General features: G+C 34.1%; 1 protein-coding gene across 4 annotated transcripts; it reads left to right on the forward strand.

Moving 5' to 3' along the window:
• Positions 1-3,916: 3,916 nt before the first annotated feature.
• On the forward strand, positions 3,917-9,740 carry LOC132278723 (uncharacterized). Of its 4 annotated transcripts, XR_009471108.1 has the most exons (8): positions 3,917-4,193; positions 4,615-4,766; positions 5,082-5,191; positions 5,290-5,375; positions 6,916-7,020; positions 7,126-7,309; positions 9,139-9,184; positions 9,461-9,740. XR_009471108.1 is itself a non-coding variant. In XM_059780590.1 (7 exons), the coding sequence occupies exons 1-6, from the start codon at positions 4,084-4,086 to the stop codon at positions 7,265-7,267; spliced, it is 705 nt and encodes a 234-aa protein (XP_059636573.1). In that variant the 5' UTR covers positions 3,917-4,083; the 3' UTR covers positions 7,268-7,309; positions 9,440-9,740. The 4 variants fall into 4 exon arrangements, 3 of the variants coding, with proteins under 3 accessions (XP_059636573.1, XP_059636572.1, XP_059636570.1); XM_059780590.1 differs by lacking the exon at positions 9,139-9,184 and having other exon boundaries at positions 9,440-9,740; XM_059780589.1 differs by lacking the exon at positions 9,139-9,184.
• The last annotated feature ends 5,634 nt before the right edge of the window (positions 9,741-15,374 follow it).

Here is a 15,374-nt window from a genome sequence, read left to right on the forward strand (position 1 = left end):
AGCAGAAAATAAAACTAAATAATAAATCCTTAAATTAATAAATAATTAATCCTCCAACTGAAAAATTCAGAACCTTTAATATCATTATAACTCGGGAATCCATCTAGTGGATCCCTAATGATATCCCAACTGAAACAACTGAAAATAAACATAATCCGAAACTAAAACATAAAGAGAGTCGTACGTAGAATCGGAAGAATGATATAGACTGTCTCTACTCAGCACGAACAAGTTCTATGTCTGAAACTGACGAACACCTGAAAAATAATAGTGGGTCAGGCTCACGAACAAGTTCTTTCTATGACAATCCAAACAGAGACCGGAGAAACTATATATCTATAGCTAACCCATGCAATAACTACATAGTCCATAATACATATACACATTAAAGGAACCTCACTAGACTATAGGGTTGCCTCAACCTGAATAGTAAGCAACATGTAAAACGCACATATAGTGGACATGAGTACATAGACCTACCAGGGCACACAACCACACTATATCTACTTACATATCCCTGGCAATATACGCACCCTAACCACTGATTCTGAGGCTCATGCTCATATCACGGCATATGTATATATATATATATATATATATATATATATATATATATATATATAATATCATATCCATTATAAAGTAATCCACTATATATCATTCAATTTGTTCAGTTGACCTGACACAAATATAAGTAGGACTTAATATTTTAGTTAATCCATTTCCTTATACAAAATAGGTAGGACTTAACTGATAAGTTAATCTATCCCTAGAGTACCACCATCCCATATTGGTGCACTACATCCACACAATCCAATAGTTGATATAACAATTAAAAAAAAATATCCAATAATCAAGAAATAAATATAATAACATAATATCATACTATCACAGAATATGAATGGCTTATAATTTATTTAAGCTTCCTACACCATATATCCTACACAAACTGAAACTTAAACATGCTGATATTTTATTATACAGTTAAGTAAGCATTCTCCATATCCAATTCATGCTACCCATTTATTCTCAATTGCTAGAACAATTTAAAAAGATTAGTCACGTTCATTCCTCGAAGAATTCAAATAGCATGCATTGTTACATTTAAGCTTCTTTAGAATTTATTTAAACTCATACATAGTCCTTAGTGAATGTTTAGGACCCCTCAAAAGCAATTAAAATTAATTTAACGCTGTTTACGAAACATTCCCAGGTAATGCTCGAGCTTTTGTCCTAATTGCTCGAGCTTTCTATCCATAGCTCGAGCTTTACATCTAAGGCTCGAGCTTTTCACCTATGGGTCAAGCTTTTCATCCATGGCTCAAGCTTTGCCTCTAAGGCTCGAGCACTGTAACAACGCAAGAACACTGTTTACGCGATTCAACCCAGAATTTATACTGTGAATTCAATCTTTATTGTTTAAGGATTCTAAGGTATGTTTCTAGATTCCATCAATACACAGATATGAAAATACATCATTTAAACATGTAAAAATTTATAAAGAAATCAAATCAAATTCATGAATTTATTAATTCATACAACAAGAACAACCATGAAATATAATTTATAAAACCTATGTTCTAGATCAATTAAATTATATATTCCAGTTTTAATTGTTCTTTAAATAACCCTAAGATTATACTAGAGATATATATTCCACAGATTAAAGGAGAAATGTAGAACAAGAACTTGTCTTTAGGGATTTGAACAAAAACCCTAGCCTCATTCTTCCTCACTCTCTTCCTTCTTCTTCCTTCTATCTCTCTCTAAAATATATTACGTAATATATTTCTAATCCCCTTTTTCAACCCTATAGTTATATATTTATAGGCTAAATAATAACCCTACTCCTTTTCCCAATCCACATCAAATTAATAAAGAAAATAATAATATTAAAATACTAAAAAGATAACTAAAATATATGTTACATATAATCTATGTATATTCTTTTTATATAAATAAAATAAATACATCAGATTATCACTAAAGGATTTTCCTTATATATATATATATACACACACACACTATCCATAGGTAATTATCCGTACCCATTAAACTCCTTATCCAAGTAGTCCATGGAACCTAATTGGTTGGCCCATGACTACTATCCATAACTATTAGAATAAAATAAAACAACCATTTAAAATATTTAATTCATAACCATTAATTACAAGAAAATACCTAACATTTAAGTAAACAAATACACATCATCTAATACATAATTGAACTAAATAGGTATTTCAAATAAATACAAAGTCAATTAATTCATATAAATAATTAAACAAATAAACAAGAAATCAAATAAAGAATTAAAAACACAATTAAAACAATTAATAAAATACCGAGACTATCCTTTTAAAATTAGGAGTATTAAACTAACTGCTCTCTTTTTTTATGGATTTTTTTTTTTGTTCGGCTCTACCAACTGATTCACTTGCAGATACATATACATATATGTGTATATATATATATATATATATATATATATATATGTATATACAATATATAAACATATACTTCGTATTTAAATTGATATACGAAGTATATGTTTATATATTGTGTGTGTGTCTATATATACACACACACACACACACACACACACACAATATATAAACATATACTTCGTATGTCACCCACCACTGTCAGGCATACCAACTCTAGTCAATGGCTCAAGCATCAATTGGTATAAGCTAGTTTTATTATATTATAAGAATATGTTTCAATATAACTGATATAAAATAAGAATATGTTTTAATATAATTGATATATTACAAGTAAGGGTATTTTGGAGAAATTAATTTATAAATCATTCAATTCCAACTTTTTATTTGATTTAACCAAACACAGCAATGAGAATGATCATTTCTACATCATTCCCATTCCATTCCTGCTTGCATTCCATTCCTGCGCACCAAACATGCCTTAAAAGTCTATTTATTATCACTTGCCACAAGTTTCAAATATATATATATATATATATTTGGAGTATTTAAGATTGGTCATAAGGACCATCTCTCTCAAGTATATATATTCTTTTCTTTAAAAAATAATTCATTCAAATTGAGTAATGTACTATTTTGTAATTTTAATCCATCTTTAGGTTTGTGTGTTTTCCTCTCAAATTTCTACAAAATGCTGGATAGGAAGTTAGGAACATGTCACCTATTATGAAGAAATTATTACATGATCCCGTGTCGATCAGTGAATGACACGCCAGTTAAAAAAATAAATAAATAAAACTTATACAAAACTGATATGCGCAATTGGTCGGGACCAATGGTGGTCCTGGGACCATGTGATAATTTCTCCCAATTATGAGGGTTAAAGCTACATTAATATATATAATTAGGGTTGTAAATGAATCGATAGTTCGACACACAGCTCGAGCTCGACTCGTGTTCATTTACTTAGTAACAAATCAAACTCAAATAAATTTTAAATTAATATATATAAAATGTTCGTTTACGATTATATATATATATATGTGTGTGTGTGCGCACGCGCGCGTGCGCGCACGAATATGCGATATTATTTATACAAGGTTGGTAGAGCCGAGCACTAGCTTGCTTGAACAATTGCAAGCTGAGCTCAACCATGTTTGGGTTAGGCTCGTGTCAAACATCAGCCGAGCTCGAACAACTTTCCAGATTTGCAAGAGGAGCCCGGGCATGCCAATACTCGGCTTGATTACAACCCTAAATTTAACAGACAGGTCCAATATCTTCTGATTGAAAGATAGTTGAAGAAGAGATGGAGGCCTGTGGGCCGTATATTATTATTTCATGGGCCAGTCAACCTTTTTGCCATAATTCAAAGTGGCCCAATAATCCAAACCCTCAATAATCCAAACCAACGAAGGGCCCAACTCGGCAACAACTCTCTTTAGGTTCTCTCGCCCTATTGTGTTCATTGGTAATGGTAACGTATCGAGACTCTGAAATGTGTGTGCGCGCTCGAAGTTCTTATTATTGTTTCTTTATTTGTAGCTCTCTATCCCCAAGTAGGGTTTAGCTAGGGTTTGGCCACTGTTGAGCGGAACCCTAAACTCCAAAGCTGAGGTGCAGCTATTTTTGTGAATAATCAATGGAGGGATTGAAGGTATCTGATGTGAATTTGGTGGTACACGTACACCCATCCAAGTCTAAAAAGGTCTCTGAAGCCATCCTTCGTGAACTGGGTTCTTTGCTTTTCAAGTAATAATCCCCTTACACTCTTTTTCTTCTTTCAATTTCTCAAATTACTTTCATGTGTGTGTGTTACACGGATATATATACACACACATATACACACACTACACATATAGTCTCTCTTACTCGTTGCTTATAAATCTGGATTTAATGATTATAATAGTTGAATTTTTTAAAAGTGAAATGAAACATTAGAAAATTTTGAAAATTTTCATTAACTAAAACCAACTTGAATTGAGTTTTATTTTGGTATTTTTAGATAATATATCAAGAAGTGGCCGGTCTAGATCCATCATTGAATTACTCTGGCCATAATTGAGATTCATATATATTGAACTCTGGGAAAAAAATTTGTTTGCCCATGTTTATTCTCACTGATTTCTATCTTATTACTATTATTATTTTGTTGCTGTAATTTCCCTTACAGGTTTAGTGAAACTTTTGATGGTGTGGTATTGGCATACGACGTTAACATCCTCAGTGATCTGGCAAAGATTCTTCCTGGGATTCATCCTTATTTTGGTGTGAAGCTAAAAGCAAAACTATTGCTTTTTTATCCAAAGCCAGACATGATTTTAGGTATTTTTCCTGTGATTGTTATTATCTATTTCATGGTGTATCTACAAATATGTATTCTATTATGCGACTTACATAATGTGTCAAATTTTCTAATCGAGTTAAAATCATACTAAAATTGTTAAATTGTTTATGTTTTAGCACTTGTTTCAACTTCTTTTCCCCTCTCTCTATATATGTGTGTCTCAAAGAAATGCTTAGGGAGGGATATAGCTTGCACATTGTTAGAAATTGATTTCAATTGTCATGAAAATGTTCTCTATATCATTTTGTTTTAACCTTATTGATTTCCCCTTTTTGATATTCCACATGTTTTAGAAGGAAAGGTTGTGAAAATTGGCCAGCAATCCATTCATGTAATTGTTCTTGGTTTTTCATCTGCAATCATAACAGAGGAAGACATTCGTGAAGAATTTGAATATAAAGATGTAAGTACCTCTGAACTATTGAGTAAATTTACCGATTTATTGGGGTAGAAAGTTGATATAAATTAAAGCATTGCCTTACACGCTTTATTTTGTCACAGAAACATGGTCTGGAAGTATTTGCCAGCACATCTCACAGGCGACACAAGATAAAAGTTGGAACCGTAATACGTTTCTTAGTCAAGCGGTGATTTTACTCCCCTATATAATACTATCATTTAACTGCAAATACAATGTTTTAAATTGAATACTCGTAAACATATTTTAAATAAATGTTCTCTCTCTGTGTCTCTCTCTGTTACACGCACGCACACACATCTCTTTGCAGATGTATATGCCTGAATGGGCTCACAGGTTGCATACAGTTTTAAGACTTAATATGTTGAAACTTGTAGAATAATTCTGTGAATTTGTTTAATTCTATTGGAAAACAGTGGATTAAGGAACCTCTGAATCAGTTTATGTATTCGCTTGTCCATTAAACTCCATCCCAGAGAAGGATTTTTTCTTTCTGTTTTTCATTTGTCAATAGTGTACTTTTTCCTTCTTCCCAAAAAAGATGTTACATTATTCTTTTTGTGTTTTTGTGATATTAGTTTGATCATCTAAGATTTGGCCAGGTTTCTGTTTTTGCTCCACTATATTGATATAATAAGGGCTATGATTTAGTTGGCATACTTTACATGCTATTATAAGTGATTTATTTCACCAACAATAATTGCATTAATTTTACCAGCTATGTTGTTATTCGGTTGCTGTAATGTATTATATTGATTGTTCAGAAAATTTTAAAATTAATGGACCTTGCATAACAAGCAAATTTTCTGATGCAACCTGTATATGATTGCACATAATGGACGAGGTGATCCATTGTCTTGCATTCATTACTTCTTTGTTCCCATTGACCAAAAAAGTTATATTAACATGTTTCAAGCAAATTGAAGCCCTTGATGGAAAGCTTGCGATTTTGCAAAATTATCAGATATATTCCTAACATTAATAGAAAAGCTGATAATATATTTACTGTCTCATGACCAAGAGAATATTTAGTTCCAATAGGCTTGTTTGCCTTCGGAATCCTATCAGGACAGCACCTTGTTTTTACTTTCAATAGTGTTGAGCTCACACTAGAATTTAAACGTACCATGTAATATATGCAAACAAAAATGGTGAGCACGTGCTAGAGCATTGTGTCATCCTCTATTTTTAATTTTTTGACACATTGAAAATTCCCTGTGCTTGGCCAGCCATACCCACTGCAATTAAGTGCCTCTCAAGAGGTATAATTTATTTTTTTGCTGGCGCAAGGCTGATGCCTTTTTTATACTTAACCTGAATGTTTTTCTTAGCTTCCTCATCTAATCTGATCGACAAATGTCATAATGAAATTGAAGACAAATGTAATATGGCGATTACTTGTTTTATCAACCTATATCCTTTTGACTGTCAAGATTAGATTGTGCATTGACACCAATGCCCCTCCCTATCCCACTCCCCTAAATATGTGGAAATATGTTAATTTGGCTTAGGAATTAGGATAGCTCCGCTAAATTTGTTGGTTGCACTAAATGTGTGTTTGTGTGTGTCAATCGGTGAAACCAAAGTTACACATTTAAAGTTTCCCCCATTCTATTCTATAATAATAATCCTCCGTCCACATTATAGAATTAAAAGAATCCTATTTTGAATTTGTGGGTCACATGACTTGATATGGAACTCTCTTGCAGTTTTGATGAAGAGATACTCCATATTTCGGGATCTTTGGTTCCAGTTCACACTGGAAATGTTCATTGGTTGGATAAAAAATTGGAAGATAGGACGCATGTCAACAGGTTTTAATCTTAACTTTGATCATGCATATTGAAAAAAGAATGTGCATTAATTTAGAATGTGCTACAGGACACATTTTTTTTCCCCTTAATGAAACAATTTTGTAGGACTGCTGAGAAGCGGAGAGAAAGTGAGGGAAGAGTGGAAATGGAGGAGCATGAAAAAGTAATTAATCATGGGGAAGTGTTACCCTTGAAGAGCGACCACCCAACTAAGAAGTCAAAGAGACGGAGTAGTGGTGATGATTGAAGATTGCTGCAGAGTCGGATGCTTCTAACATGTTTTTTCTTGGTAACTCTCTTCTTTCGTGGTATCAGTGTTATGTTCTATAATGTCTGGAATTTGTTGGCTGATGGAGCCTTGGTTATTTTATTTTATCTTCACCTTCTAACTGCCCTTCTTGCAACCTGTTATGAATGAAATTCTTTTGGTCCTTTTGGCTGTTCATGTAACACTTGAATTGTGAAAATGAATTTTTCTATCTGACTTCTGCTGGGTAGTCCTTTTTTGCTTTCTATCAGACAAACTAGGATTTGCCAAGCCGTTTATTTACAGTGTTCCATACATGATAATTAAGAAATGTTGAGCTGCTGGAGTGTGCTCTTTCTATCTGTCAAGGTTTGTACTATTTCTAATTATTTCGATTCTTAATTGAAGTCCCTGCAGTATGATTGCAGCATTTAGAACCCTGATTGAGAAAAATCTGGTTTCTGGAAGTAGTAGAAAGAATGAAAACTTGCTTGAAATATGTATTTGTATCCTAGAAAACCATTTGAATTCTTTTCAGAAATGCTTTAGAAAAGAAATACTCTCTCTTGGGTTGTTATTGGAAATAACTTCATACGTCACAACGACTCTCCGAAAGCTCTATTTTTGAATAAAAATAAAACAAAGATCAGAGAAGGAGAATAGGAGACTTTAAAAAATTAAATAAATAAATAAAGCAGGTTACCACTACTGAACTGCACCAGAAAGGCATGGAGTGATTTTTAAGTCTATAGCCCTTTTCTGTTTTTGACAAATTTGATTACAAATCCGGCATCTCAACAACCTCGCAAACAACATTCTATAATTCATCGACATTGGTTCAATGGATCTCAGCTTCAAATATTTTCCTAATACTTCTTATTTCTTTTGACATTGTTTTTATTAATTTTTCTTTTTTAAATTGTTCAATGATTTTCAAACAACTGCCCTGAGTCATATTTTTAATAATTTTTTCCTTATATTTTCCATTGTTGGTTTTCAGATTGTCTTGTTTCCACTTCCTGAAACTGTGGTTATAATATCGCTGTATATGATAGGAGCCTGTAAATCTTCTTAAAGCGCAGCTTTAGTGACATTATACATTGTCTGGTGACTCTATTATTCTTATTCAAATAGAAAACGTTCTTGTACTTTTTGGGGAAAAAGAAAGATCATATTCTCTCAACTTTTTCTTTCTATATACAGAACTTGATTCGAGTGTCCTGTTACTAGTGACTGACAAACTATTACTGAAGAGGAAACCAAAATCAGAGATTATTCTGCAGTAGTCGACCTGACTCTAATAGGGACGATAATTGGTTCTAAATACTTTTTCCACCTGACTCTAATAGGGATGAGACTGACTGTAGTTCTCTCCATTCTGCTGAATATTTAATAGAGAACTGGAATTTTAAGATGTTACTTATGCCAGTCTGTATGAAAGAGCTACCATGCCATATTAGCCTTTATTTAGCTGTACAATATGAAAGAACGGTATTTTTAAAACAGAGTCTCACCTCAAAGGAATCGATCACCCTAAAAATATGGCCCAGCCGGTCACACAAAATGTACAGACTGTAAAATGATGTGATAAAGACGCGATATTGGCAAGGCTTTCAGCTAACCACTTGTTTCATATATTTATCTAAAAATTGGATGTATACATTAGTAGGGAGGAAAGGGTCTTGGCCAACTTATTTCTTCAATAATTATACCGGATTTAGTTCTTCATACGTTTTTTTGGTTAGTGGTTATGCTTCATACTTGTTATACTAATTTCAGAATTTTGTTATGCTGCTTCTTAAAGTTTATGAAGTTTATAGAGCACACTTGAGCCTGTTATCTTGGGAATTCATTATGCTTGTCACACTTAGGTTTACAGGCAGTCAAGGCCAAGATATGATGCATCAGACAATGCAGGTAAGTTGGGTCGGGAGATATCTCTTTCATTATTCTGAAACAAAAACCAATACATCACTAAACCAAGGAAAATTGCCGGCCAAGTTGATCATTTGTTAATAGCAATTTGTGTTATTTATATTATAATCCTATTTTTTATGGTGTAATTGCTCTGTATCTCGTGTATGCTACTGTTATATATATATATATATATATATATATATATATATATATATATATATATATTGGAGAAAAGAGAGAATAATCGGTGGTTAGGGTGTTATGTTTGTCTTGCAGGGTCTGCAAACTTGGTTTCCATGAGGTGAATGACAAAATTCAGGGTCCCACAAGTTTAACGGCCGAAGGTGAAGGTGAAGGTGAAGGTGAGGCGGAAACACATTTAGTTAGACACGGATTGTCTTTGGGGGTGGTGGTTAAGTTCCAGATTTAGGGCACAAAGCCATAGTTTAAACACATACACCTAACTTTGTATGAGAAGAAAAATGTAACCATCTGATTTTTAGTTCTCACTGTATCCTGTGCGTCTTCTATGTTTTGATTCACTGTTTGGTTTTCATATTCAACCATATTCGTATTTACATAAATAATTATCCAAACCATAGTCGGTTAGATAATTATCCGACCATATCTCTATTAACATTAATGTTATTAGACATATGACTTTGACATACATAACAAATTCAATCATTCACGTATTAACATACTACCCATTACTTTGGCATGGGAGTAATTTAGGCATCGTTCGCGGCCCATGTAAGCAGCACCTTATTGCAAGTATAAGTAGAGAAAAATAGAGCCTCTAAGAGAGGATTAATCTTCATGGCGGTCTTCTTTCGAATCATCTTTATTCTCTTCGTTCTCTCTCTCTCTCATTTCTTCATGGGTATGCGGAAAAAAATTTCGACTTTGGGAGCGGTGGTGGCTTTAGTGGTGGCGCGAGAAGGGGCAGGGGAAGAGGTGGGCGTAGTAGAGATCCAGATGCTCCTCCAGGTGATGGCGATGGTGATGATGGTTCGCCCCCTTTTAGATATACACCAGGTGATGACTATCAACATTGCCCGTTCGCCAAATGCATTCCACAGTAATTAGTTATGAAATCAAGTGTGCTTAATCCTATAATTAAATTCCGGCTCCCCCCCCCCCCCCCCCCCCCCCCCCCCCCACACACACACACACACACACAAAAAAAATCTATAATTTAATGTCTTGATTAAAGTGTGTTTACTGCCTTTTGAAAATAAGTGTATTATTTAATTACACAATTAAGTGTGTTGTATTATGAATAAAGAATTAAAAGTGTTTTTCGTCATAATGAAATGAAAACAAGTTTTTTTTTTTTTGTTTTTTTCACACATTTTTTTGTTTACACCGAGTTCAAACCCCTCCCAAGAAAGGAGGTTATGCCATGGGATAGATGCCCTTCCGTAAATGAAAACATGAATTGAGTGTTTTAAAAAACCTTAAAATATTGTGATGAAAATTTGAACCAAGTGCTTTGAAGAGGCAGAAATAAGCAATTGTACTTCTCGTATAAATGGAAATAGGAAGATCATATATAGAGTAATGATAAGTCTTCAAATATGTAAGTGTGTGTTTCTAGCCATGAAAAAAAAAAATATTAACTGTAAAATAAAATGTCAAAAAGGCCCTTATTGCGTTTTAACATGTTTCTTCCCATTTTTATCTCACTTTTCTTTCTTCCCCTCTCCTCTGCCATCCTTTTATCAAACCTTTGCAACATTTTTTTTTTTGTCCCTCCAGATTCATAATTCTGGATTCTTCTTTTAATTCTCTACCTTTTCAAAGTTTAAGCAGCTGATTAGAAATTTGTTAATACGTTTTCCAATGGCATAATCATGTGAAGACAAATATGAAACAAACCGCATAACAATAAAAAGGCTCAAGGGTCGTGTCAAATTGGCATCGTCCCTAAAAATATTTAATTGATTTATTATAAGGCCTAAAACTGTATAGAGAATAAATTGATTTATTTGAATTGACAAGAATATTTAATCGATGAACAATATCTTCTGTTCAGATTCAATGGATAGATAGTTTTTGTTCATCGGCGTGTCTTGGTGGACGATTTTGAATCAAAGCTCGTCGATGAATAAAGAAAACAAGGAGTCATAAAAGGAACGAAGAGAACCTTATGTTGCGTTTGGTGTGTAGGAATGCAAGTGAGATTGGAATGAGAATGGGAATGGAATGCAATGAACATTTTCATTCTATTATTTGGTTGTAAATATGAAATGTGTAGGAATGAAATGATAATAACCATTCTAGTATTTGGTTGGACCAATTTAAAATTCAGAATAGAATAAATTTCAAATTGAATTCTCCAAATTATTCCTCTTAGTAACAAATAAATTAAATTAACAAAATAATATTCTCTAAAAATTTTTTTAAATAAATGGTGGCAGTGGTGGCGGCGGTGGAGGTAGAAAGCGGTAGTGGTGTAGGTGGTGGTGTTGGAAAACGTCAGTGGTGGAAGGCGATGGCGCGGTGGTGAAAGATGGCAGCAGTGGTGTTGGTGGAAGGCGGTGGTAGTAGTGCTGTGGTGGTGGTGGAAGGAGATAGTGGTGTAGGTGGCGGTTGTGGAAGGCAGTTGAGGTCGCGATGGTGGTGGTGTAAGGTGGTGGCGGTGGTCGAGAAGGAAGGCAGTGGTGGTGGAAGGTGGTGGAGGTGGCAGTGGTGGAAGGCGATGGTGGAAGGCGGTGGCGGTGGCAATGGAAGGCGGCGGTGGTGATGGTGGTGGAAGGCGGTGGCGGCGGCAATGGCGGTGGCGGAAATGGCAATGGTGGTGGTGTAAGATGGTGGCGTTAGAAGGTAGTGGCGATGGAAGGTCGTGGCAGTGGTGAAAGACAGTGGTCGAAGGTGGTAGTGGTGATGAAAAGCGGCGGTAGTGGTGATGAAAGGCGGCGGCGGCGATAGGTGGTGGCGGTGGAAGGCGGTAGCGGTGGTGGTGTAAAGTGGTAGGTAATGGTGAAAGTCGGTGGCGGCGGCGGTGGTGGTAGTGGTAGTGGCGGTGAAAGGCGGAGGTGGTTGTGGTGGAAGGTAATGGTTGTTTTTGGACTTGGAACACGAGGGTTTTTTGGGAAGTTGATTTTTAAAAAAAAATTACTTGGGAATGAAATGGTCATTCTATACGTTTAGTTGTGGAATGAATTTTCATTTATAGGCTTGGATTTTCATTCCAATGGAATGACCATTCCTACTTTAAATTGCATACCAAACAAAGGAATGGTTGGAATAGGCATTCCATTCCATTCCTGCACATTAAACGCAATTTTAGAGTTTGGTGGAAAAGAGAAAAGGTAAGGAGCCATGAAAATGAAAACAAGGAAGCGTTAGGTTGAGAAAAGGAAAAAATGATATTTGAGGGGAAAAAAATGAGCAAAAAGAAAAAATGAAGAAAAAAAGAGACATAATCTAAGAAAGTTTGATTGGGGTTTATATTATCATTTTAATTTAATAAAAAGATAGATGGAGTGCAATAGTATTTTTTAAGAGACAATAATTTTTTAAATGACATAACTGTCCTTTCATATTTCATCTTTTTCTCATTAATCTTTAATAATGTAGGTCTCTTTTAACAAGTCAATAAATATATATGTGTGTGCGCGTGTCTATTGAATAAATTTATTTTTTTACGGGTGGTGTTGTGCCGCGAGCACTAAAAGCTTACAAAGTGGACTAAGATGAGTGTGACCAAGTTTTACATTTATAATTTGCCACTATTACCTTTCACTAAAAATATAGTTAGGTTGAGTAGGGATCGTCCCAAGGGATTGGTGGGTCGTATTAGGTTGTGGAATCGAGATTAAGGTTAGTAGGTCGAGTGATCAAAAGATTGGTTGGTGATTGAATTATACTAAGATGCAATTTAAACTAAAGTAAATAATTAAATGCAATAGAGAGAAAATAAGAGAGAGAGAGATCTTGGAGTTTAGAGATCACCACTAAACATAACTTTTCTACACCGTTAATAAATAATTAATGAGGGGGAAAACATGTAGTGTAACAATAGTGTGTGTGTGTGGTTGTTTCAACAAGCATGGATGACGAATTAAGTATATATTGTCTAAGCAACATAGTGGATAGCACAATATATCAAACTACGCCATTAATCCTTTCTTTAAGCTCAAAATCCAAACACATCACAAGGTTTGAGACATATGCTACTTGTTTCATAAGTATGGAATATCAAACAACAAACATGGATTGTCCTCTTATTTAACATCTAAACTACAACTACACTATAATTAAGCTAATGACATGAAATTAAACTAATTAAACTAAGGGAGCGGCACAATCCATCAAGAAATGAATATGAACCATCAAATAAACCACAAGAACATTCTATTAAGCACTATGTCTTGACAATCTTTAGATCTATAGCATCAATACACATAGAAATGCATCAATAACACAAAATTTAGAGACAAACACATGAACATCTATTCTAGCATACATAGACATATGTATAGAATGAAATGATCAATTGGAAGCATTAAACCACACAAATCATTGAATAAACAAGATCTATGTATATAAAAATGTCAAAACATATATCACAATACAAATCCCCTCAAAAATACATAAATCAAGATGTAGAAAGCATACTTAGGGTTAACTCTAACCCCAAGAAGATGTCTAGCCACCCATGAATGGTGTCTTCCAACCCTCAAGGGCTAACTCCATGGTAGAAATTGCTCCTCTTCTTGGTTGATGGAAGAACTCCAAGCTTGTGTCTCTAGCCTCCTCTCCTCTTTTCTTCCTCACTAAGAATATGATACGGAAATTGTGTCAAAAGTCTTTTTGTAAAAGTGGCTCATATTCCTTATATAGGTAGGTCAAATGTCACACCCAATAGTCTGGGCTCGCACATTAATATTCCTCCAATGATTGCACCATGAGCCAACCTTTAATGAGCTGGATTTTGTCTTTTTTTGGGCTTGAGGAAGTTCGATCGATCGAACTTGTGGTGAGATCGATCGAATATGGCTGAGATCTATCAAACTTTGGCTGGATCGATCTTCCCATAGCGGCGCCTTTTTGGATAAGGACAGATCTGAGATATTTGGGGGAATGAGACAAAAGTGGTAGGTAGGGTGGTACAATAGGATAAGATGGAATCTTTTCGATTGATCTGAGAATTGTTGGATCGATCGAACTTTGTGGGATCTTTAGATAAGGACAAAAGAGTTTGGATCCATCTTGAAATGTCTAGATCGATGAATTTTCGATCGATCGAAATATACTTGTGATCGATTGAACCTGCTGAATTCCATACTTTGTTTCAATTTACTTCCACTTTGCTCCTTTCTTCTATCCAGCTTGAGTTAGCTTCTTTTAAACTCTTATTTGGCTGAATTAGCTTATTTTGGGGATAAACACCTAAAAAGGGCAATAACACGAAATTAGTCTAAAATGGGAAAGTAAGATAAATAAAGGTCTTAAAATACCTAAACTTAAGGAGTTTAAATGCACACTTTTCAGCGCTCATCAACGGGACCCAAAAAAAATAAAAGTTGAATAAATTGCCTCTTTTAGCTGAACAAAAGGAAAGAAAAAGAAACACCTATTAAAAAAAAAATTATTTTTATTGAATAAATGATCTCTTTGGAAAGGAAAAAAGACACCCCAAAAATATATATGTATTGAAGAAATTATCTCTTTTGTAAATATTCAAAAAAAAAAAAATAAAATAAAATATAGGATTAAGAAAAAAATTTGTTGAATAACTCTTTTATGATGTTTCTCTATTTATGTTTTTTCGAAGCATTTTTGCACTTGTTTAATTCTTTGTCTCGCGCTGCTAGAATATATTGTAGAATATATTATTACTATATTGTATAATATATTCTAACCTTATATATGATTACTATATATAGGATTCTAACCTTGTATAGAATTACCATATATATAGTTACCATATACATATAGAGTTTACTATATATATAGTTACCATATACATATAGGGTTTATTTATTCATCACACATAACCCTTCCTATATAAACCCCTCTTGTATACATATCTCAAGTATCATCAATATACAATATAAAGTTCTCTCGTTTGTATTTAACATGTTATCAAAGCCTTTCGATTTCTGCTAAACAATCTACCAGTTTATCGTAGTCACCGCCGGGGATGACATCATTAGCCTCATCTTCGGCTGTGGCAATC

This window comes from Cornus florida, unplaced genomic scaffold (assembly GCF_030987335.1).
Source record: "Cornus florida cultivar Cherokee Brave unplaced genomic scaffold, ASM3098733v1 CherokeeBrave_3.0.0_Hap2_Chr10, whole genome shotgun sequence".
NCBI classification, from domain to species: Eukaryota; Viridiplantae; Streptophyta; class Magnoliopsida; order Cornales; family Cornaceae; genus Cornus; species Cornus florida.

Coding starts and splice junctions, on each gene's coding strand:
- LOC132278723 (XM_059780590.1), top strand. CDS start 4,084: ATGGAGGGATTGAAGGTATCTGATGTGAATTTGGTGGTACACGTACAC. Junction 5,192..5,289: donor AAGAATTTGAATATAAAGAT/GTAAGTACCTCT, acceptor ATTTTGTCACAG/AAACATGGTCTGGAAGTATT. Junction 7,021..7,125: donor GATAGGACGCATGTCAACAG/GTTTTAATCTTA, acceptor ACAATTTTGTAG/GACTGCTGAGAAGCGGAGAG.